This window comes from Chelon labrosus (genome assembly GCF_963514085.1).
Source record: "Chelon labrosus genome assembly, chromosome: 7".
Taxonomy (NCBI): domain Eukaryota; kingdom Metazoa; phylum Chordata; class Actinopteri; order Mugiliformes; family Mugilidae; genus Chelon; species Chelon labrosus.
The window spans coordinates 20,221,576-20,242,385 of record NC_140343.1 but is presented as its reverse complement, the minus strand read 5'-3'; the positions used below and the strand labels follow the sequence as shown (position 1 = coordinate 20,242,385).

General features: G+C 42.5%; 2 protein-coding genes across 3 annotated transcripts; both read left to right on the top strand.

Annotated features, from left to right (window-relative positions):
• Window positions 1–1,099: 1,099 nt before the first annotated feature.
• On the top strand, window positions 1,100–6,432 carry c1qtnf7 (C1q and TNF related 7). The gene is made up of 3 exons (XM_084547780.1): window positions 1,100–1,252; window positions 3,838–4,074; window positions 5,518–6,432. The coding sequence occupies exons 1-3, from the start codon at window positions 1,231–1,233 to the stop codon at window positions 6,144–6,146; spliced, it is 888 nt and encodes a 295-aa protein (XP_084403906.1). The 5' UTR covers window positions 1,100–1,230; the 3' UTR covers window positions 6,147–6,432.
• Window positions 6,433–7,000: 568 nt separating this feature from the next.
• On the top strand, window positions 7,001–20,790 carry cc2d2a (coiled-coil and C2 domain containing 2A). 2 transcript variants are annotated; one of them, XM_084548513.1, is made up of 37 exons: window positions 7,004–7,063; window positions 7,301–7,354; window positions 7,528–7,608; window positions 7,689–7,836; window positions 8,346–8,437; window positions 8,546–8,647; window positions 8,730–8,810; window positions 8,895–9,104; window positions 9,197–9,356; window positions 9,453–9,589; window positions 9,675–9,806; window positions 10,237–10,446; window positions 10,562–10,668; window positions 10,781–10,921; window positions 11,067–11,223; window positions 11,352–11,620; window positions 11,884–12,061; window positions 12,179–12,332; window positions 12,650–12,797; window positions 13,215–13,353; window positions 13,444–13,647; window positions 13,753–13,845; window positions 13,943–14,034; window positions 15,496–15,663; window positions 15,763–15,820; window positions 17,044–17,153; window positions 17,363–17,459; window positions 17,538–17,636; window positions 17,734–17,910; window positions 18,307–18,510; window positions 18,628–18,717; window positions 18,818–18,931; window positions 19,416–19,550; window positions 19,661–19,783; window positions 19,855–19,913; window positions 20,023–20,200; window positions 20,386–20,790. In XM_084548513.1, exons 2-37 carry the CDS (start codon window positions 7,349–7,351, stop codon window positions 20,569–20,571), a joined length of 4,839 nt encoding a protein of 1,612 aa, XP_084404639.1. In that variant the 5' UTR covers window positions 7,004–7,063; window positions 7,301–7,348; the 3' UTR covers window positions 20,572–20,790. The 2 variants fall into 2 exon arrangements, with proteins under 2 accessions (XP_084404638.1, XP_084404639.1); XM_084548512.1 differs by having other exon boundaries at window positions 7,001–7,608.
• The last annotated feature ends 20 nt before the right edge of the window (window positions 20,791–20,810 follow it).

The window sequence follows — 20,810 nt, the reverse complement described above, 5'->3', positions numbered from 1 at the left end:
TATAATCTGAGTGATTTACACATAGTGATATGTGACATGTCCACTATGTGCTCTGAAGGAATAAAGCTAACGATTCCACACGATTAGCAATGCTAACTTGCTCATGTTTAACCAGTTTAATATTCAACTTTAGTGTGTTAGCATGCTAACGTTTGCTGATTAGCAGTAAACAGAATAGTTAAGGTAGATACTTTTAATGTTATTTCAGTCAGATCATAAACCAAAGAATTGGACAACTTTAATTTTTGATCGAAAGACGACATAATAAGGAAAGTGAAGGGTTCATCGTCTGAAGACAGTCCTCTCATGACAATCCATCCAATCGTTTCATATTCATTCATTTTCCGATGGGCTGGAGCCTATCCCAGCTGTCATTGGGCGTTAAGTGGGGTGCACCCTGAACAGGTTTCCACTCTATCACAGGGCTCCATCTAATAGTTGACTGGAGATATTATAATGAAAGCCCAAATACCAGCTCATGGCGGCACTACAGTAAAAGTCTGGGAAATGTTAAGGCAGTAGGGTTCAACCTATGGGGACCATGAATTTAACGGCAATTTCCAGAACAGTTCTGATAACTGTCACTTACTGTGTGGAGCTGCGTCTATTGCCTTAACATTTCCCCGACTTTTCCTGTAGTGCCATCATGAGTTTGGACTTTTATCTGTTGAGACAATGATTAAAAACTGGTGTTGTCACAGAGTCACAGAGCTCTATAATCTAATTTGCATTCTCTCCTTTACACATTACGTTTGGCGCCATCTGGGGAAAGATGTTGGAACCACAACCAAACTTCACATTGAAGTCAACAAGACTCAAGTGAGCTCTGATTTATGAATCTGACAATTCTACAAGTTCCAAGAGGCTGACGCTGGGAGTCTGACTCTAATGAAGTTTTCATTCATGACCTAATGGAGTCGATCTTGCATGCACATGCTGTGCTTGCCCGGGTGATCTGTTTGCCTTGGGAAGTTTATGAGGCAGAGAGAAAGGGAGTGAATAAAGGGAGGAGCGGGAGGGAAAGAGGCAAAGTTGGATGGAGTGAATCCAAGCTGCTGCTGCTGCTGCTGCTGCTGCTGCTCCACATGTCGCCGCCAGTGACCGAGCAGCTGAGCTCTGTACGCAGATGACTGAGGGTGACATGTTCAGCGAGGACTCAGCTTGCGAAAAGGACTGGACTCAGAGCAGATAGGAGGACGGGCACAGCGAGGATTTCAATCAGCTTTGGAGATGAACAGCTGCCAAGTGTGGGGTAAGAAGACTAGTTAAATACATTTGTCTGCGCCGTGGGATTACTGTGGCAGAACATCTTTCAGGCAGAATATTTACAAAAAGGAGAGACAACACAGGAACCTGCTGTATAAATGCTTATTATTGTCATCACTGCATGCCTTTCAAGCATGTGTAGGTACATGGCATGACAACCAGCATATGGTGAACAATCCCTTTAAAGACAAAAGTGTGTGTTTATTTTCTTTTACATGAGAACATTAAATCAGAATTCAACTTGAATCTGACACTAGTTGGAAACACCTCAGGGACTATTACTCAAAGTGGACACAGACAATTTGCAGCCAATAATAATAGAAACTAATACGATGAAAATCAAAAGGTGTTCCAGTTCAGAGTTTTGAATGACATGTCTTTATATAACCATTATAAACAAACAGACCTTCACTCAGAGGAAACACAGTTGTATGTTTTGCAACATTTAAAAGTGTAGCTTGTATTGTCATGACCTGAATGTGTCTGTGTTTGCATGCATGTACTGAGTGTCCTCTCGGACACGTGTGTGTGTGTGTGTGTGTGAGAGACGTCTTCTTTAAAGATAGCTGTTTCACTAATGCTGACATCATTGCTGCAGAGTGGAGCGGGCGGGCGGGCGGGTGGGGTTTCTGTCTCACAGGACCTCTCACTGGCTCTTGACCACTTCATTACACTCTAAATCAAAAACATGCAACACTAAAGACATGGAGGGAGATGTGCCGAGCAGCCTCAGCTTGTTCCCGTCGTGTGTGCATGTGCATGTGTATGTTGTGTGTCCTTCCTGTTTATCTCATCGTGTTTATTGCCTAGCAGCGCGCACATCATTTGTCTGATGTGCTGGTGCGGCGCACTGGCACACAAAACAAGTGTGTAATGGCAAAGGAAAACATGTCGTAAGAAGAGGACACACTTCTTTTTTTTTTTTTAAAGACAGACAAGGGACGATTCTTCTCTATAGACCTGACTCGTATGTTCCAACGCCCCCACTGACCCGAGACAGATGTTGAACGTACATTCTCACACCCACATTGGCCAATCTGCAAAGACCAAACATGTGTGTTAATCAAATCTGCAAATCCTGCAGCTAATCTTCGTGTGTTTGGTGAAACTCCCTGAAGATTTTTCCACAGAAGAACACGTTCTGTCAGTGTGCTTGTGATTTCATGATTATGGAATGTTACGTGTCCAACGTCTGAAAAGTTGCCAGAATGGAAAGAAAGGGTGTCACTCATTCATCTCAGTTGGCTCTCACCAGTATTTAGATTTCACGGTTATTTGTTGTCAGTGAAACAGAAGCACAATTGTGTCTCTGTGTCACATAAACGTATAATGTCCGCTCGAGTGCAAGTGCTTCTTGGTTAGGATCCCCTGACAGAAGTTGTTCTGGATGTTATGTCATAACTTGGGAATGTTTTAGAGAGAAAAAAAGAAGAATGCTTGGGAGCGGGACAAAGGTTTCTCATTTGACATCTCTCACATGCAGTCCTGTGCCTAGATGAGAACATCGGTGTGTGAGAAAAAGCCAAACAGCCGCTTGCTTCTCATTACGAGAGTCACATCTGGCCTCGCGCTGCATTTGATCGCAAATGGCTGTAAATTCACTGATGTGCTTTCGCTGCTGGCACGGCAACAGCACTGTGAAAACTGATAAGGAGCAGTTCAATAACCTGGTGACACAACTTGCTGATTCTGTCTTATGTTCAAGTTTTCTGTAAAGGTCATCCAGGTCACGGTATATCCAAAACACAAAGCTGAAACAAAGGCAACCAGACTCATTTTTTTTTTTTTTGTATTTTTTTTTAATACCCTTATTCAAGTGGCTTCTTCACTTCTAAATGTCAGATGGGGAGTTTAGGTTTTTATTAGGAACACTAGCAAAACTCACATGATTAATGTCTGTAACGGGTTTGTTCCAGACTCTTGATAGAATCAGCAAGTTTGTTCTATCCGGTTCTTGAGTCGCGCCTTTATGAGTTTTCATAGTGCCGTTGTCATGGCTGCAGGCAGAACATATCAGTGAATCTAATTTGTCATCAAACAGAGCATGTAGCCAGATGGGATTCTTGTAATAAGAAGCAACAGCCACCCACACATTTGTTTAAAACTGAAGATGCTACTTGGATGAAACAAGTCCAGTTGTCCTTGTCTCAGCTTAGTTTTTAGTTATGAGAAACACAGATCATATCTAAGGTTAATGTTCATTCACTCATCTTCTGTAACAGCTTATTCCTGTTAAGGGTCTGCTGGAGCCTATCCCAGCTGTCATCGGGCGAGAGGCGGGGTACACCCTGGACAGGTCGCCAGTCTATTGCAGGGCTAACACAGAGAGACAGACAACCATTCACACTCACACCTACGGCCAATTTAGAATCACCAATTAACCTAATGAGCATGTCTTTGGACGGTGGGAGGAAGCCGCAGTACCCGAAGAGAATCCACACAGACACAGGGAGAACATGCAAACTCCACACAGAAAGGCCCAGTCGGCCCATGGATTTGAACCCAGGACCTTCTTCGAAGGTTAATGTGAAGTTACTAAATGTTCTCTTTAATCCTTGTTTGCGTCTGCAGATTTGAAGATGTGGGCATTGATGGGAGTAGTCTGCCTGTGCCACTGTGTCTTTGCACAGCTGTTTGAGGCCAAGCACAAAGGAGCGCCGCGGCTGATCTGCAGTGTGCCCGGGTCGCCGGGCCCGCCTGGCAAGCCTGGTCCCAGCGGGCCCCCAGGAGCAGATGGGAATGTGGGTATTCCAGGAAGAGATGGCAGAGATGGCAGGAAGGGTGAAAAGGGAGAAAAGGGAGACGCAGGTATAATATAAAGCATAAACAGATGCAGAATGTGTGTTGATAAGGAAACACTGGCGGTCTATGGGAGAAGAGAAAAAGCTGGTGCAGAGAGGCTTTCTTATCTGACAGCCAGCATAGGAGGGAAGAGGAAAAGACAAATAGCAAATCCACAGAGGAATTCATTGCCACGGATTGCATTAAACAAAGTGTCAGACAAACTAAACAAAATAGCAAACAGATGAATGACACTCCTTTGTAGACAAACCGCAAGCCTCCAACTCCCGTAAAACAAAAAGAGCCTGATGATCACAAACCTCTCAGCAGAAAGCAAACATGAGCAATGAGGAGGAAAGCTACACCCCCTGTTCATATCAGAGCATTTGTCTAACAAATATCACTAAATCATTCCGAACTCAAAGTTCACATGCTTGCTTCTTTCCAGAGCTTTCAGGGATAACCCACGGCCTTCACGTTATAAACAGATGGCTTTAATTGCAAAATTTGGCCTTTATAAACCTGTGAAGTGAAGCCACACTTTAGACCATTTGGCCATTTTAAAACAGATGTATTGCAAAATCAAGACTCTCTGTGCTCTAAAATATAAACCCAGCCCAAGTGTGCTTTCAAATTCACAATATTTATGCCAGCACTGACTAAATGACATTTGGTCATGGTGAAAATGATTAGCTTTGAGTAAAGGACAGAAAATACGCCTCAATTAAGAGTTCCAGTGTTTGATTCTGACACTTTACTTCAGTTTTTACCTCAGATAATTCCATCTGGCTGCTGGTCCTATATATTTCAAACTGCACACCCATTATTATTGTTAGGAGAGGCAGAACTGGCTCAGTCTACATTTTTATAAGAGTTGGGATTGGCTTCGTCCAAAACCCCGCATTATGTTTCCCTAACGTGCTTTTAGCTTTTGCATCACAGCCATCCTACTACTTACATTATACTCTGTGAGATGCTGAGTTCTGAGATTTATAGACCAATACTTGATAAGGTTTGCCTTGTCCATCTGAAATACTGTATTAATGTGTGAACTGCAATAAATCTGTCGGGGATAAATAAACATCATTCACCTGTGTTTTCCATTATGCGTGGGTGGAAGAATTCAGACAGACACCTGCAGCAGAACATGGAACTACTAATTTAGAAAAGCCCACTGTGCTTGCACAAACATACACCGTGTGTTTCCTAGCTCCAGGATATTATCGGTGTTGATGGAGTTGATGGAGTTGATGGAGCATATAAGATAGCGGCGATGCATTGAGACTGTTCAAATGTGAAGGTGGCTGCGTTCCAAGGGTGACTTAATACGTAACACTGTGTTTCCTTTAGGTTATTAGTCCTTCAATATTCTTATTCAACAAAGGCAGAAGTGATTCATACATCAGACGACTGACAGAAAAAGCAATAATTCGAGGACTTGATCATTCAAACGTGATGCTTATGTTTCAGGGCTGAAGGGAAGGGTAGGCCCAACAGGTAAGATTGGACAACGAGGCGACCGGGGCCCTCCAGGGAAGCGGGGCCCCACAGGAGAGAATGGAGATGTGGGCCCGCCTGGTCTTCCAGGCCGTGATGGAGAGCAAGGGGACAAGGGCGAACGAGGGCCGCGCGGGACAGCAGGAATTTGCAAATGCGGCAGCCTGCTGCCTAAATCTGCCTTCTCCGTGGGAATCACCAGCAGCTACCCCACTGAGAAAATCCCCATCAAGTTCAACAAGGTCCTCTTTAACGAAGGCGGACACTACAACCCACAGACTGGCAAGTTCATCTGCGCATACCCAGGCATTTATTATTTCTCCTATGACATCACACTGGCTAACAAACACCTGGCCATTGGTCTGGTGCAGAATGGTCAGTATCGCATCAAAACCTTTGACGCCAACACAGGAAACCATGACGTGGCATCTGGATCCACTGTCATGTACCTGAACCCAGAGGATGAGGTGTGGATGGAAATCTTCTATCAAGACCAAAATGGTTTATTTTCAGACCCTGGCTGGGCTGACAGCTTGTTCTCTGGCTTTCTCCTCTATGCAGACACAAACTACTTTGACACACTTGCAGAGGACTATGCATAGAACACAGAAAACACAAAAGTAAAACTGCTAGTCACTGTTCTTATATGAGCTAATATGGTCAAACTATATTTTTATACAAATGTTTGTACTGGTAGTTGTATTATTGGTATAGAGACTTATTTAGTGACATAGAATAATGTTATTATATATATCTTGAATGAGTTTTTGAAAAATGTGTTTTTTAGTGGGAGAGGGATATAAAATAACTTAAATAAACATGATTGACAGGTAGAGCTGGGTCTGAATGATTTCTTTTGCAAAATGGGAAAACTGAAACACATGGAAAACAAAACTGTTGCAACACTTAAATATGAATTTTAAAATCCGGCCAGTCGTATTGTTAGTATTGGCATCTCTGCCAAATACAACAGGCCTAGGGGAAAATATCCGGTTGCGCATTTGTGACTTCTCGGATCCCGTAGTGGGCGGACTCAAACGGCACTAATCTGTTTGATTGACAGTCTATCGGGCGAATGGAAACTCTACAACACGTAAAAAAGGTTGGTTGCATCGGCGCTTGTTTTCAAGGTAGGTTGAGAAGTAGTTTATGTCGTTACTAGGCAGCGATAACGGAGTTCGTTTTGCTAAGAAATACAAGAGAATATATTTCTCTGCAAAGGTTGCGCACAGCAGTAAACACTGCAGCAAAGTCATAGTTTTATTACAAACTAATAATTATTGTTAGGGGGAGGAGCTATTATCGCCACCCTGGCCACCTCAAGGTAGTTATTCTGTTTTGTATATTCCATAAATCGCACTCATATACTGTACGTTAGTGGGATGCTAAGCTAACGTTAGCCCCGTTTTCAAACGAGATCATCTGTCTCTGTTCTAGCGATATTCGAGAGAAACTGCAAAAGAAACGACGTGCTTTACAAAATACTCTGGTAAAAAACAGAAATGAGGACGACGTTCAGGTAACGTTATAAAAGTTTTAACCCCAATTAATCTTCCGAAACTCAGTTTACCTTGATTTGTTACTGTGGACTGACAGTAGCCTTATTGAGTTTACCAGAGTGAACAAGCGCCATTCATTCTAGACAAGACTCAACATGACACGGAGGAGTCAGGCTCCTTATACAAACACTCCTAATCAGAAACACACAACGCAGACAGACTGCTAACGCTTTAGTAAATGTAACTATGCTCGATAGGCTCTGGTTCCGTCTACCAAGTTGAGAGAGGAGAAGCACCATACTACTATGAAGGTTGGTGTGTGTGTTTTGTAAGCTGTAGCGGTGTGTAGCTGTGTGTGCTTCTAGCTGCTCAACACCCATCATCTACACTCTTAACCCTCTCCTTGCTTTAGAGCGCTAAATAGCTGTGTGTATGCAGCTTTACTGTTGATGCCTATCTAATCCGTATGCCTGTGTTACACCAGGAACCTGAGGGCAGTGAGGAAGACCCAGGAGAGACTCTGAAGCGCACATTAAGGGCTCAGAGACAGAGGCGGAAGAAAAGGGTACATCTTCCTTTGTCCCCCCTCAGTTATTGTTATGTGATTCATAATTCTTTCCACACTTTTCATGCTCTTTTTATTAGCTTCTAGAGCAGACTTCATTCCAAGAGTCCCAGGATGACGATGTGGTGGAGATCTCCACTGTTCAGCACCACAGTGCCGACGAGGGATCAGCTGAAAAGGCAGAGGATTCAGTGGTTTTGCCAAGAACTCCTGCTGGTTCTCAGAGAGGTATGTTTCTACATGTATTCCTTGATACTTTCATCATTCAGCACAGGTAGCGGTATCAAAACAGTGTTTAATGGTCCATTATTTTGCAGCATATAAGTACGTACATTTAATAGCATGGCCTCTAAATATTTTTGCTTGATAATTGATCAGATCACACATACAAGGCATTGCTTTTCTGCATTTAACCCATCCAAAGTGAGTACACTCGAAGCAGTGAGCAGCCATGCAAGACACCCGAGGAGCAGTTAGTTTCAGTTGCTTGCTCAAGGCACGTCAGCCATGGATGTAGAAGGGATTTAAACCAGTCACCTTATGGTCCCAAATCTGCATCTCTAACCACTAGTGAGAACCTAGCTACACACATTTGTGGTGTGATATTTCAGGTCTGAAAGGTCATAAAGATATTTCATGGTCCCATTGCCAGTTTTGTGTTAGTAAAAGCTGTTGTCAGTAACAAAACCAAGCACAGTTGTTGTTGTAATTGCTCCGTGGTGTGATTTTTATTCTAGGTCTCTCCTCAAGGACTCACAGTACTGCCAGCTCCCAGCAGTTAGATGACTTTTTGACGCAACGCTTGCAAGAGAAGCTGAGAGCAGCCAGGGTGAACCTAGTTTCTTATTTCACACCAACAAGTTTTTGTGTTTCAGTGAGAATTTGAAAGTCACATGTAAGTATGTCTTATTGTCGTGCATAATGTCTCGTGTTCCAGTCTAAAGGTGTGAGCCATGAGCAGCAGGAAGCCTCGCTCGAGCCAGTCAGTCGCCTCCAGAGCCTCAGAGACAGAGACACTGTTACAAGGTTTGACAGAGAGGTGAGCAACTAATTTTATCTAGCCGTGATTGGACTCATGGAATCCCATCCAGCAGTGGAGGTTAACTTCCGGTGTCTCACAGGTTGATCCAGACAGAGCTGGAAGACACGATGCCCCTTCTGCACTCAGCACCAGGGTCAAGTTCCGAGAAGCTGCAAGACGAGTAAGGCTTGACCTACAGTCCAAATCCCTAATACACAAATCATTTATATCATTGTACTGATTAATTTATTCTTTGGAAATAAAGGCAGGGAAAGGACTACCGACTGCTGAGGAGGCATACAATTTCTTCACATTTAACTTTGAGCCAGATCGAGTAGAAGAGACTGGGAGGAGTCGGAGGAAAAAACAAAAACAGAGCAAAACCGCTGAGGAGGACAGAGATGAAGACGAAGGAGGGGAAGCTGAAGAGCACGAAAATGAAGACGAAGACATTCAGGAGGAAAATGAAAACCAGGTAACACACCAACAATAAGGTTGTTGGCCATGTTTTGTAGCTTTTGTTGCCTGAAACTGAGTAAATGTGACATATTCTTCGTCCCGTCTTAGAGTGAAGAAGCTCCTCTTGTACAAAACGAAGAAGAGGATTTATTCGTCATTCACCAAACTCCCCAGGACTTCTTGGAAGTGAGGAAAGCAGAATATGTTGGGTACAGAAAACTTGTCCAGAGAGAAAGTGAGCTCCTGTTTACACCAAGCTTTCGAACAGGTATAATACGATGTATTAAACTACTTGATTCACATTCATTAAGGCTTACACATACTAAAAATTGTCATTAACTGGAACTGCATGTAAATTTCATAGTTCCGACCTCTGTTAAACTGCCTGAAAACATGAAGCCTCGTTATCTGGAGGATGAGGGTCTCTACGTTGGGGAGAGGCCCCCTGTCTCACAGACCAATGAGAACATTCTGGAGAATCGCATTTTGAAAATGGAGGAGGTAACATCAGCTGACATGCCAAGCAGCTCAAAATGACGCTGTCTTTAATTTTATTTTCACATATCTTGTTTTTGTGTTTGACAAGGGAAAGGAGTGGTTTGGAGATGATGGTAGGATCATGGCTCTGCCTGACCCCATAAAGGAATCATCCACCAGACCCCCTCTCTTCCACATGGAGGAAGACCTGGACCCTGCACTGCAATCTGTATACAGGAAGGTCAGACACACACCCAGTTTGGCTTTCACCTTGACCACCCCGTTCATTTGCCTCCTTCTATTTAATTATATTTTTATAGCGTCAATAAAAATCCAAACCATCTCAAGAGGCTTTACAGAACCCAGAGCCTGAACCCCCCAGAGCTAGCACTGAGGAAGCACTGAAAGGATTGTAGCACCCACAGATTTAACTATTCTCTTAACCCCTTTATCTTGAAAAAAAGCAAAAGGGCAGTTTGGCATTTGGTCCACAGCAACAGGGAGGAGGGGGTGTTTGTTATCAGAGAATAAAGCAGAGGTGGCTATTAAACTTGCCAACAATTTCATGCTTCCTTTAAGCTTACTAATACACACAAGCACAAAGTGTATTTCAGTCTGATTATCATTTTTCCAGGACAGTGCATGATGGATGATGTTATTCTATTCTCCAGGCTGTGAAGTCCAAATATGCAAATCTGTACATTGCTGGAGCAGCAGACCCTGATGGAGACTACCAGCTTGATGTTGATGTCTCTGGGCTGGTCTTCTCTCATCACCCCCTCTTCAGCCGTGAACATGTCCTTGCAGCCCGTCTGGCCCAGCTGTACGATCAGTACCTCACCAGGCAACACAATAATCTCACAGGACACCTCACTGACAAGGTGAACTCCTCCAGACTGTGTACAGTAAACCCAGCATCCCAGTGACCCGAATTCCTGAACACATTTAGAAGTTTTGTGTATTATTCAAAGAGACTATTTTTCCTTTTTGCATTAGTTGAATGGATTGAGGAGTGCACTGCGGAATATGCTGGAGATCCATGGTGGGCAGAGCCTCACTCAGGCCATGCAGCAGAGGATTTCTGAGTACAGTCTGGAGGTTAGGTGAGTTCATCAGATGGTTATCCTTTTAAGTTTGGCTCTGCTTGGAGACATTTGCAGCTCGGGCATCTTGACAAGCATTATGGCTGCTGTATGTTTTTCTGCCTGACTGTAGGAACACTCGACAGCTGCGAGACAATGAGCAAGAAAAAGACAGGACTCTGTTGAAGAACATAGTTAAAGTGTGGAAGGATGTGAAGGCCCTGAGAGAGTTTCAGAAGTTTACCAACACTCCCTACAAGCTCTTGCTCAGGAGGTAAGCGCTAGATTCACTGACAACTCATTAACGTTTAAGGATAGCACAATGCATTCACCACTGACAAGTATTTGCAGGACTATATGAGATATTTTTAGCATAGCAGACAACTGTGGATACACTTCATTGCTGTATTGTGTTCCAGAGAGAATGTGGATCGGGCTTCAGATGAGCGGGAGCATGAAGCTGAAATCTTGGCAGAGATTGTGGAATTAGAGGTAGAGAGTGATGAGGATTATCAGAAGAAGTTAGCCGAGTACCAGAAACAGCTGGAGGAATGGAAGCTCTGGAGAAGGAAACAGGTACAGATCTATTTACCAGTCGTAGCTTAGCTTTGTCAGTTTCTTACTTAAACGAATGAAGTTGAATATGTGGTTTGAAATAAGGATAGCGTTGGCTTTGTACTACTTACTACATGTACTGTTTTCAGAAAGCCAAAAAGAAGAAAAAAAAGAAGAAGAAAAGCCAGGCACAGGACGACACGGAAGAAGATGAAGAAGACCATGAAGCAAGCGAATCAGAAGGGCCGGCTGAAGAAGGCCCTCCAAAGCCAGAGCCTCCCGAGAGGCCAGACTTTGACTCCATAGAACAGCGGGTGAGAGAGAAAGCCGCCAGGATACGCCGGAAACCTGGGGAAGCCATCCTCATCCCTGAGCTGTCAGCAACTGGGAACATCACCGCCAGTGAACTCTGCCCCAGGTACGAGCAGAAATATGGTGGAGGTCTCGTTGGGTTTGCTGAAAAAGAACTAGGTGTGAGGATTTTTTATTGTTATGTTGAAGAAAAGACCAAATAAATCCAAGAGAATTTATCCCACCAAATGTCAGGTTACTAACTTGTTTTGAGAAAAGTGAGATGAAAACTAATAAATAATACATAATGACAGTTATGATGTTGGACTAGATTTTAAGTGCAGTGCTGTGTATGTTTTTTTCATCATGTTTGTTTTTTCCACATTTTAGGGCTGAAGTAGCTCGAAGAGAAGATGTTGTCAGGCGCTCTCTCTTCATCAAGATCCTATACAACGACAAAGAAGTTTCCAGAACTGACAGTCGGTCTCTAAACGCTGACTTCAGGGTGCACTTTGGCCAGATTTTCAATCTTAAGATAGTGAATTGTCCCCAAAGCATTAATTTGCAGGTAGAGTAACCAAACACTGAGCCATTTTGTTGAATCCACTTATTTGCTTGATTATAACTGACTGCTGTAGCATCTTCCCACCATTTCTGTGTTTGTGTGTGTACTGTGTATGTGTAGGTGTTTGAGGAGATTGGATCGTCATGCTCAATTCTGGCTCAAGTGTTTGTCCCAGTGCCTGAGTCTTCGCTCTTGACAGGCAACGTCCCCCTTGAAGAATTGGAGTTTAGCAGCAACCAGAGAGTGATGTTTGACCACGAGGGAGTTGGAAGTGGTAAGTATCTTCATTTGAAACTATTTCAGACCTGAAACATCACGATGAATGTAGCTGTGGGTTAGTGCCAAGAGAAGCAGATTTATTAGATTATTATAAAGTCACTGGTTTGAATCCCTCCTACATCCATGTCTGATAAGATGAGATAAATAGAACTTTATTAATCCCAAAAGAAACTCTTGTGCTGGTGGATGCTTAGGATGCAACAAACAGCAAAAATTATCATATAAGGGAGTGCCTTTTAGTCACTAACGCATCCGCTTGTCAACCACTGTCTCTGCCTTCCACCCTCTCACTAACTCTGTATACCTCCTCAGATGTCCCGCTCTCCTTTGAGGCTGATGGCAGTAACAAGCAGATCCTGCTTACCTCTGGGAAGCTGTGGTGTTGTGTTTCTTGGGGAATCGGAGAGGATGATGTACCACTCGCGCCTCCTGTTTCTCAACAACCAGGTGGCATACACAGGTAGTGTGTCTAAAAGGACAAATCCACTGATCATGAGAACAGATCTATGACATACATCACTGCTGACTATTTCCTAAAGAGTCCCAGAGGTATTCTTTACATTTCTGAGGGTTTGTGATCAGCCTTATTTGTATGCCAAATTTTATGCAGTTGAAAGCCGCAGAAATATCTGAAACACTGCTCTGTGTTGGGGCTATTCAAGTACTAGGCAAATAATCTTTTCTTAATGTTTTCCGTTGCAAGTTGAGCATCATATCTTATTAAAATAAATAGCAGCCAATGGCTGGAAAGTCTAAAAACATGTGTAGTGTTTCCCTATTATACTTGTCTTGCCTTCACTAACCTTTGTAGCTTAACTACAGTGTGTAACAAAATATACAAATATAATATCAGTCGTTGTCTGTCTCCGTGTCTTAGTGGTTTGGGCCGTCTTGATGCTGTCACATACATCGGAGCCTCTGGACTATATGACATGAAAAAAATAGGCGAGTGGGCCACACAGTCACGACTGGACCCCAACGATCCAAAGAATGCCTCCATCATGCAGCTGCTAAAAGTGTGTACAAGAATACTGCACTGTTTCTGAAGAGATTTACAAAATGAGAGTATCAAATGATGAACCTTTATTCGTGTCCGTCTTTCTCAGGTGGCTAGCAGCGGAGAGGTAACAGCTCCAGATTACTTCCGTCTAGAACACCTGCAGGAAGAGTTTAACTTTGTGACCGACGAAGAGTTGGAGCAATCAAAAAGGTTTCGCCTGCTCAGGCTCAGGAATCAGGAAGTTGCAGAGTTTCGCAACTATAAATTTGTTCCTGCTCTTGAGAGTGAGGTCACTGATAAAGTCTTCCAGGTCAGCCTCCTAAAAATTTACCATGTAGCACAATATCATGGATATGTTGGAATGAAGATGCACTAGCTTTACTGGGGACTAATTCCTTTTTGCCTTTGGATTCAGGAATATGAGAAAAGACTGAAGGAGGGGGAGATAATTGACACCAAAGAACATTTGGATTCACACAGAGCTTTAGTTGCCAAATACCTACAGAAGGTGAGCAGACACATCTCATATATATGAATCATCTGATCCTCCACAGTTTAGCACACAATAGCCTTGAGTGTACTGTGATGTTGCCATTTTCCCACAGATCAGAGAATCGGTCATCAACAGACATCTTCTTGCCAAACATTACTACCAACTGTCTGACTTGGTGGTAGAGGAGGAGATACCAAGCATTGGGTAAGTCAGTCTAACTCCCATCTTTAAGAGCTAATCTTTCTGTGTGCCATGCATGATATGTGTTAGATTGAGAATATTTCTTGTTTTGCACTTACTAAATACTAATCCAAACACTGCTGCTTTCTGTATTGTAATTCACAATTTCTGCATATCCCATCATGCCTCTTCCTCTTGTTGAAAAAAATTGTAGATCACAAAGAGTACGTGAACTCCGACCTCCAGTTGTTAAGGAAAGCTTAGATAACTTAGATTACCTTGAATTGTGGGCTCAGCAGCCAAGTCGAACCACCACAAAGAGTGACAGGGCCCACATTAATCACCCGCTGATGTAAGTATGTTCCTTGGCCTGGTGCTGCTTCAGTCTTTTGATCTTGAGCTCAACACTGCATTCCCCTGGCTGAGAGTAATCCTCTCCTCTGGAACCAGTCAAGGTGGCGTTATAGAGCAGGTTTCACAACATATGGTCATGATTAGAAAAAAATGTGAAATATATTTTAGTGATTCATACGTAATGATGTACATCAGGGCCAGTCAAGTGGTTAGGTTTTGCTCTACACATATTGTTTTTGTTGAATTACTCGAGCTGTCATTTTGTTCTGTTCCACTTTTTCTGCTATACTTCTACTATGCATTTTAACAGTGGTGCAGGTCCAGGGTATGTTTTTAGAGTTTTTATTTCTTTTCCTTCCACCTTCTCCCACCCTCTGTGTCTCTGTTTATCCATTTAGTTTGTACCCTCAGTACCAGTCCAGTAGTGATAACAGACCAGTATTCAGTCCTCTCAGAATTTTGCTGCACAATTTGTATTATAGTTAATTAATACTGTACAAGGAGGTTAACAACACTAAAATGGCACTAAAGCCACAACAATATGCGTACTATATAAAACTAGGAAATGTAGGCATTTTCTTAGTACTATTGTGTTAACTGTTTGCTTTTGCTATTTGCTATTATTTGCAATATGTAGATTATAAATGTAATTATTTTAATAGTATTATTTTTATTATTTTTACAGTACAACTACACAGAACTTGCAAATGTGAAATGTGTTTCATTTTTATCTTTGTTGTAGTGATTTTGTCACCTGCGACAGTGTGCATGTGTCATTTGTAATATCTGTGAGTAACATGCTTTGAGATGGTAATATACCAGAAAATAATCCTGCACATTACACAGTAATACATCATAAGCAATACCATATATGATATATGATTCACAGCTCATATAGCCATCAAAGGTCACATGAGTGACATGGTGAGGTGAACAAGATTGCTAAATTGCAAATACCTGGAGGACTTAGTACTATCTGTAGTAACAATCCCAGCCCAATATTTTAGTGGAAAATATTTGCTTTTGCAATTAATGCTTATTTATTCACTACGATGTATTTTTAAATGCAGACTTTGCAGGACGTTGTCAGTTGTTGAATAAATGATAAAATGCATTTGTTGCGACACTCAGGACTCTGGGAATAAACCTCTTTAAGCTGGCTGAGCCTAAGCGGCCACTGAAACCTCAGAGGAAAGAAAGAAAGAAGGTGACAGCTCAGAATCTGTCCGATGGAGACATCAAACTGCTCGTTAACATCCTCCGGGCCTATGACATCCCCGTCCGCAGGCCGCAGAGCAAGTGAGTGCAAGAGTTTTGAATAGTATATATAATGTGTTCATGTATGTGCTTCTTTTTAGAGAACTAACAAGACACTTTTCATTTTTTTTTTTATATCAGTAAACCAGGACAGTCTTCTCAGACTGCCATCCAGGGCAGCGATTGGTTCCTTGGCCAGGTACACTGCACCTAACTTTACAAATGACAGCAATGCGAAATACAGCGAATATAAAAAGTATTCACCTCCTTTGATGTTTCTCTATTTTCTCCTGATATAAATGGATTCATGGTCAATATCATTTGACAAAAAATACAAAAAAAAAAAATGATTTAAAAAAAGTGTTTTCATAAGTATTCACCCCCTTTAAGCTCTGTCAGGACGGGGATCAGGCATAAAGAGCACTTTTCACGTCCAGCCACAGGTTCTCTATTGGACTGAGGTCTGTGCTTCTACTGGGTCACTCCATTCACCTTGTTGTCTTTAAGTCTTATCTGCGTAGATGTTGCTGTACGCTTTCATTGTCTTGGAAAAATAAATCTTTTTCCAAGACAATGATTCTCTTGCAGACTGAGCCAGAATGTCCTCCATAATTCCCCTATATTTTGCTGCATTAATTTTTCCCTCTATCGTTATAAGCTGTCCGGGGCCTGCTGCCCAGAAGCATTGTCACAGCATGATGCTACCACCACCATGCTTCACAGTGACGATTTAGTCTGATCTGATCTTCCATCTGACCTTGGAGTCTCCTACAGAGGCAAACTCTAGTCGAGATTTATTTTCTCATTGCCCCTCTCCCATAAATCTGTAACTGGTTAAGAAACTACACTCTGTATGCAGAGTCTGCCCCATCTCAGCTGCTGAAGCTTTTAACTCCTTTAGAGTAGTCATGGGGGTCTTGTTTTTCTTCCTCACTAGTCTCCTCCTTGCATGGACGCTCAGTTTGGGAAAACAACAGGCTACTCTGCCATGTTCCTTCCATTTCTTTGTGATACTTTTAACTGAACAAGGGTCTCTTCAGTGAAGGTTTTTTTATATCCATCCTTGAATTGCATTGTTCTTTGTCTTCATGGTGTAATTGTAACCAGGAATATTGATTAAAAAGCCTGAATCTTCCAGACACTAAAGAGGCGACTTTATACTTAAATAATTGTGACACTACTAGCACTAATTGACTGGACCTCTGTTAGGTCAGTCACTTTAAAGGAGGTGAATACTTAATGCAAACACTTATTTTACATTCATTTATTTAATCAGTTGACATTACTTTGTAGACATTTGTTTTCACTTTGATTATATTGACCACGATTCTGTTTATAAAAGCAATAAATAATTTAATATTACATATTTCATAGCCACTGTATATGACTGATGTTAGGTATGTGTTTTTATGTGTGATGCAGGTTCAAGTGAGGCCATTTGTGGAGGTTTCCTTCCAGCGCACAGTCCATCAAACAACCACAGCTGATGGACCAAACCCATGTTGGAATGAGGAGCTGCAGCTGCCATTTAGGTGAACCACTGTGGAGCTTGTCTTTTATGTTTTATGATAAATAGCCACTTTGCTCATATGTTCAGGATAAATTCATATGTTTCTTGTGTTTATATACCTACCTGAGTTACCTTACATGCTGCACTGCAAAGTAAAAACAACTGAAATGGTTCTGGTGAAAAGCGTGTTTAACTCTGAGCGACAAACTGACTTAAACTTCCTCTTGGCAGTGCCCCAAATGGAGACTATAGCACTGCTAGCTTGCAGTCAGTTAAAGATGAAGTCTTCATAAACATATTTGATGAAGTGGTGTATGAAACTGGAGTGGTGAGTTATTTTCCTTTCACCTCTCTTGCAGTGTTCATATCACTACTTGGGAGTTGCATTATTTGTGATGTGTTTCAGAGTGACAGAGACCGGGGGAAATGGACCCAGACCTGGGTAGAGAAGCACTGGCTGGGCTCGGTCAAGATTCCTTTCAGTACAATTTATTCTCAGTCCAGGGTGAGTCTTTGTCATGTCATTTATTAAGAGTCGTGTTGAACAGATGAACAGTTTCTTCCTGGACCTCTGGTTGACTATTTCTAATTTCGTGCGGCAGATTGATGGAACATTCAAAGTGAATTCGCCAGCCGTGCTGCTGGGTTACAGCAAGGAGCGGAGCCACGCCGCTAATGCTGGTTATGATGTTTTGCGGAGCCTGAGTGAGGGAACATTTATCACACTGTTCATCACTATGGAACCGCAGCTGGTGCCTGGAGAGTCTATTAGGGAGAAGGTAAGTGCCACCCTTAAGGATGGATCGTCTGCTCTGCTCTTTATTTCTCATTCTGCTTCACTGTGCCAGCTGCTCTTGGTTAATTTATGTCTTCATCTAAGTTTCTCTCCATATTTCACAAGTGCATTTTTTTTTTTTATAAGAGATGATCATCCAATATTATTTTTATGAATGGTTCTCATTTTGTGTTTATTCTCTTAGAAGCTGTCCATTAATTTATTCTTATGTTTGTCATCCAATTGTGTCACTAATTTGCTCTGCTCTGCTGCATGTACTAGTTAAAGGAAATGAAGGTAACACTTCCATTAGAACACTCATCCAACACTCATTTGTTTTTTTACTCTACCTAGCACTGAGCTGGTTTCATCCGCAGTAACGTTTGATGTTTCCGTGCAGTTTGACAGCCAAGAAGATGAGCGTTTACTGCAGGCTTCAGCCAGATTTGAGAGGGAAGCAGCACTGGGCTACCCGGACCGACCCTGCCTTACCACAGTCATAGACCTCAGTGGGAAGACGGTCTTCATCACGCGTTATATTCGACCTCTCAAGCCACCGCAGGAGTTCCTGGAGGCGTTTCCCAATTCCTCCCAGGAAACTGCGGTCAGTGAGAATGTACTGACTGTGGAAAAATGCAGCTCTTATATCTCTAAATGTAGACTTATATCTCTTCTTTATCTGGATCCACTGAGGTGACAAACTCATTCTATCCCCACACAGAACCTGGTTGCCAGATTCGTTTCGCTCATCCCGGCTCTGCCAGACAGAGTTTCGTTTTCCGGAGCTTGTGACCTGTGGAGCACCTGCGACGTGAGTCTTTCCTTTTTGAGATGCTTTGATTGTACAAAGAGGGGAAATGCCCATTTTTACCTTGTGATTTCTCTCTTTTTTTTTTGTTTTGTTTTTACAGCAATTCCTCACCTTCCTAGCGGGAGATGAAGAAGAACATGCTGTATTGTTGTGCAACTACTTCCTGTCTATGGAGAAGAAAGCCTGGCTTATACTTGGCACAGCCATACCAGAGGTTATTGGATAAACCTGAAAATATTTCATATACAGTATATGATGAATATATGAATATGAATGAAACACTACTTTAAAATTGCACTCACTGGCCACCTCATTAGGTACATCTGTCTGACTGCTTGATAATGCAAATATCTAATCAGCCAATCACATGGCAGCAACTGTTAGATGTGCTGGGTCTGAGTATTTTTAGAAACTGCTGATTTATTCCACACACAAAGCTAAAATCATCTCAAACTGGTTTCTTGAACATGACATTGAGGTCACTGTACTGAAATGGCCTCACTCACAGTCACTACATCTCAATCCAACTGAGGACCATTTGGAGGTGGAGTGGAGGAACGGGAGATGCTATGAACAATTAAGGATGTTTGAGGACCAAAAGGAGTCCAACCTGGTGCTAGCAGGGCGTACCTAATAAGGTGGCCAGTTTCTCAGCGTTCCGCAGTGACACTTAACTTTCTCACGTGTTGATTTTTCAGGGACCCACAGCATATGTCCTAACCTATGAGCAGAGCCGCTATCTCATCTGGAATCCCAGCAGCGGTCAGTACTACGGCCAGTACGACACCTTCTGCCCACTGCAGACAGTTGGCTGCTTGGTCAACGCTGACAACGTGAGTGAACAAAGAGCAGCTGTGTGACATTAAAATCTGCTTTTTGATGTTATGAATAGTTATGTAGAGTTTTTAGAATATGGTTACATGTTTTTCTGTGACTTGTCTAGGTTTGGTTCAACATTCAGGAATATACATCACCAATGAGAATAAGTTTTGACATCACAAAACCCAGCTTGTGGAAACCGTTTTTCTCCCGATCTTTCTCCCACCCTGGGCTGTCCAGTGTACAGGTGAGTGTTCAATATGTCTGAAAATGTTACTTTCCATGTTTTCTATTGATTTGTGAACCATTTGTCTTTAGCCAGAGGAGCTGGTGTACCGACGCACAGACAAAGCATCTGCAGCAGAGCTTCAGCACAGGCAAGTTAACAGCAGCAGAGATCACTTCTCACATTGAGCCATGTTGACCGCAAATACGAGCTGGACAAACTCATGTACCGTCTCTCTCTCTCTCTCTCTCTCTCCATAGAATCGAGAAGATTCTGAAGGAGAAGATTATGGAATGGCGCCCTCGCCAGCCAACCCGCTGGAACCGCTACTGCACCAGCACCCTGAAACAATTCTTGCCCAAACTGGAGCTGAGCAGAGGACAGGATGTGACTGAGGGACACCGTCACGAGTTGCAGAGCCTGCTGGGAGACAACAGGGTAAGTCTGAAGAGGGTGTAACTCTTTAAGATCTGATACACTGAGCCACTGTATCATATCAATAGTTTTCAACCTGTCGTCTCAACTGCTGACTGTTCTCCACTCTGTAGAGTGCTGAAGGTGCTTAAGCCGACTTTGATAAATTAACATCATAAATCACCACTTATTGGCATCTCTCTGTTCAGATTTCAGGATTCCCCCTGCATCTGCCGTTCTCTGAGATTCGGCCCATCATAGAGGCTGTGTACAGTACTGGAGTTCACAATGTTCAGGCGTCGAATGTGGAGTTTGCCCTGGCTGTGTATGTGCACCCTTACCCCAACAACGTCCTGTCTGTATGGGTGTACCTTGCCTCACTGGTCCGTACATGATACAAGAAACACTCACCTCATGGTATCATGGTGTAGATAAGAGCTTTAGTTTTATCATTATTTTATGTAATTAATGTAGATAACACTTTTTGGAAAAGCATACTGTGCATAACACACAACCATAAATCAATTCCGAACCACCTTTCTTTGGTACGCATTGCTACAGAACAGTAATTAAGTTTTTTTAATCCATCTACATTTACATACATGGATGTGCACAATAGAAATATATTGGAACA

What these genes read in the sequence shown, in the direction of transcription:
- c1qtnf7 (XM_084547780.1), top strand. Translation starts at nt 1,231, where the DNA reads ATGAACAGCTGCCAAGTGTGGG. An exon ending in GAACAGCTGCCAAGTGTGGG is followed by an intron (nt 1,253 to 3,837) that starts GTAAGAAGACTA and finishes TTGCGTCTGCAG; the next exon opens with ATTTGAAGATGTGGGCATTG. An exon ending in GGGAGAAAAGGGAGACGCAG is followed by an intron (nt 4,075 to 5,517) that starts GTATAATATAAA and finishes CTTATGTTTCAG; the next exon opens with GGCTGAAGGGAAGGGTAGGC.
- cc2d2a (XM_084548512.1), top strand. Translation starts at nt 7,510, where the DNA reads ATGCCTGTGTTACACCAGGAACCTGAGGGCAGTGAGGAAGACCCAGGA. An exon ending in AGAAGCTGAGAGCAGCCAGG is followed by an intron (nt 8,438 to 8,545) that starts GTGAACCTAGTT and finishes CTCGTGTTCCAG; the next exon opens with TCTAAAGGTGTGAGCCATGA. An exon ending in CAATTTATTCTCAGTCCAGG is followed by an intron (nt 17,637 to 17,733) that starts GTGAGTCTTTGT and finishes TTCGTGCGGCAG; the next exon opens with ATTGATGGAACATTCAAAGT.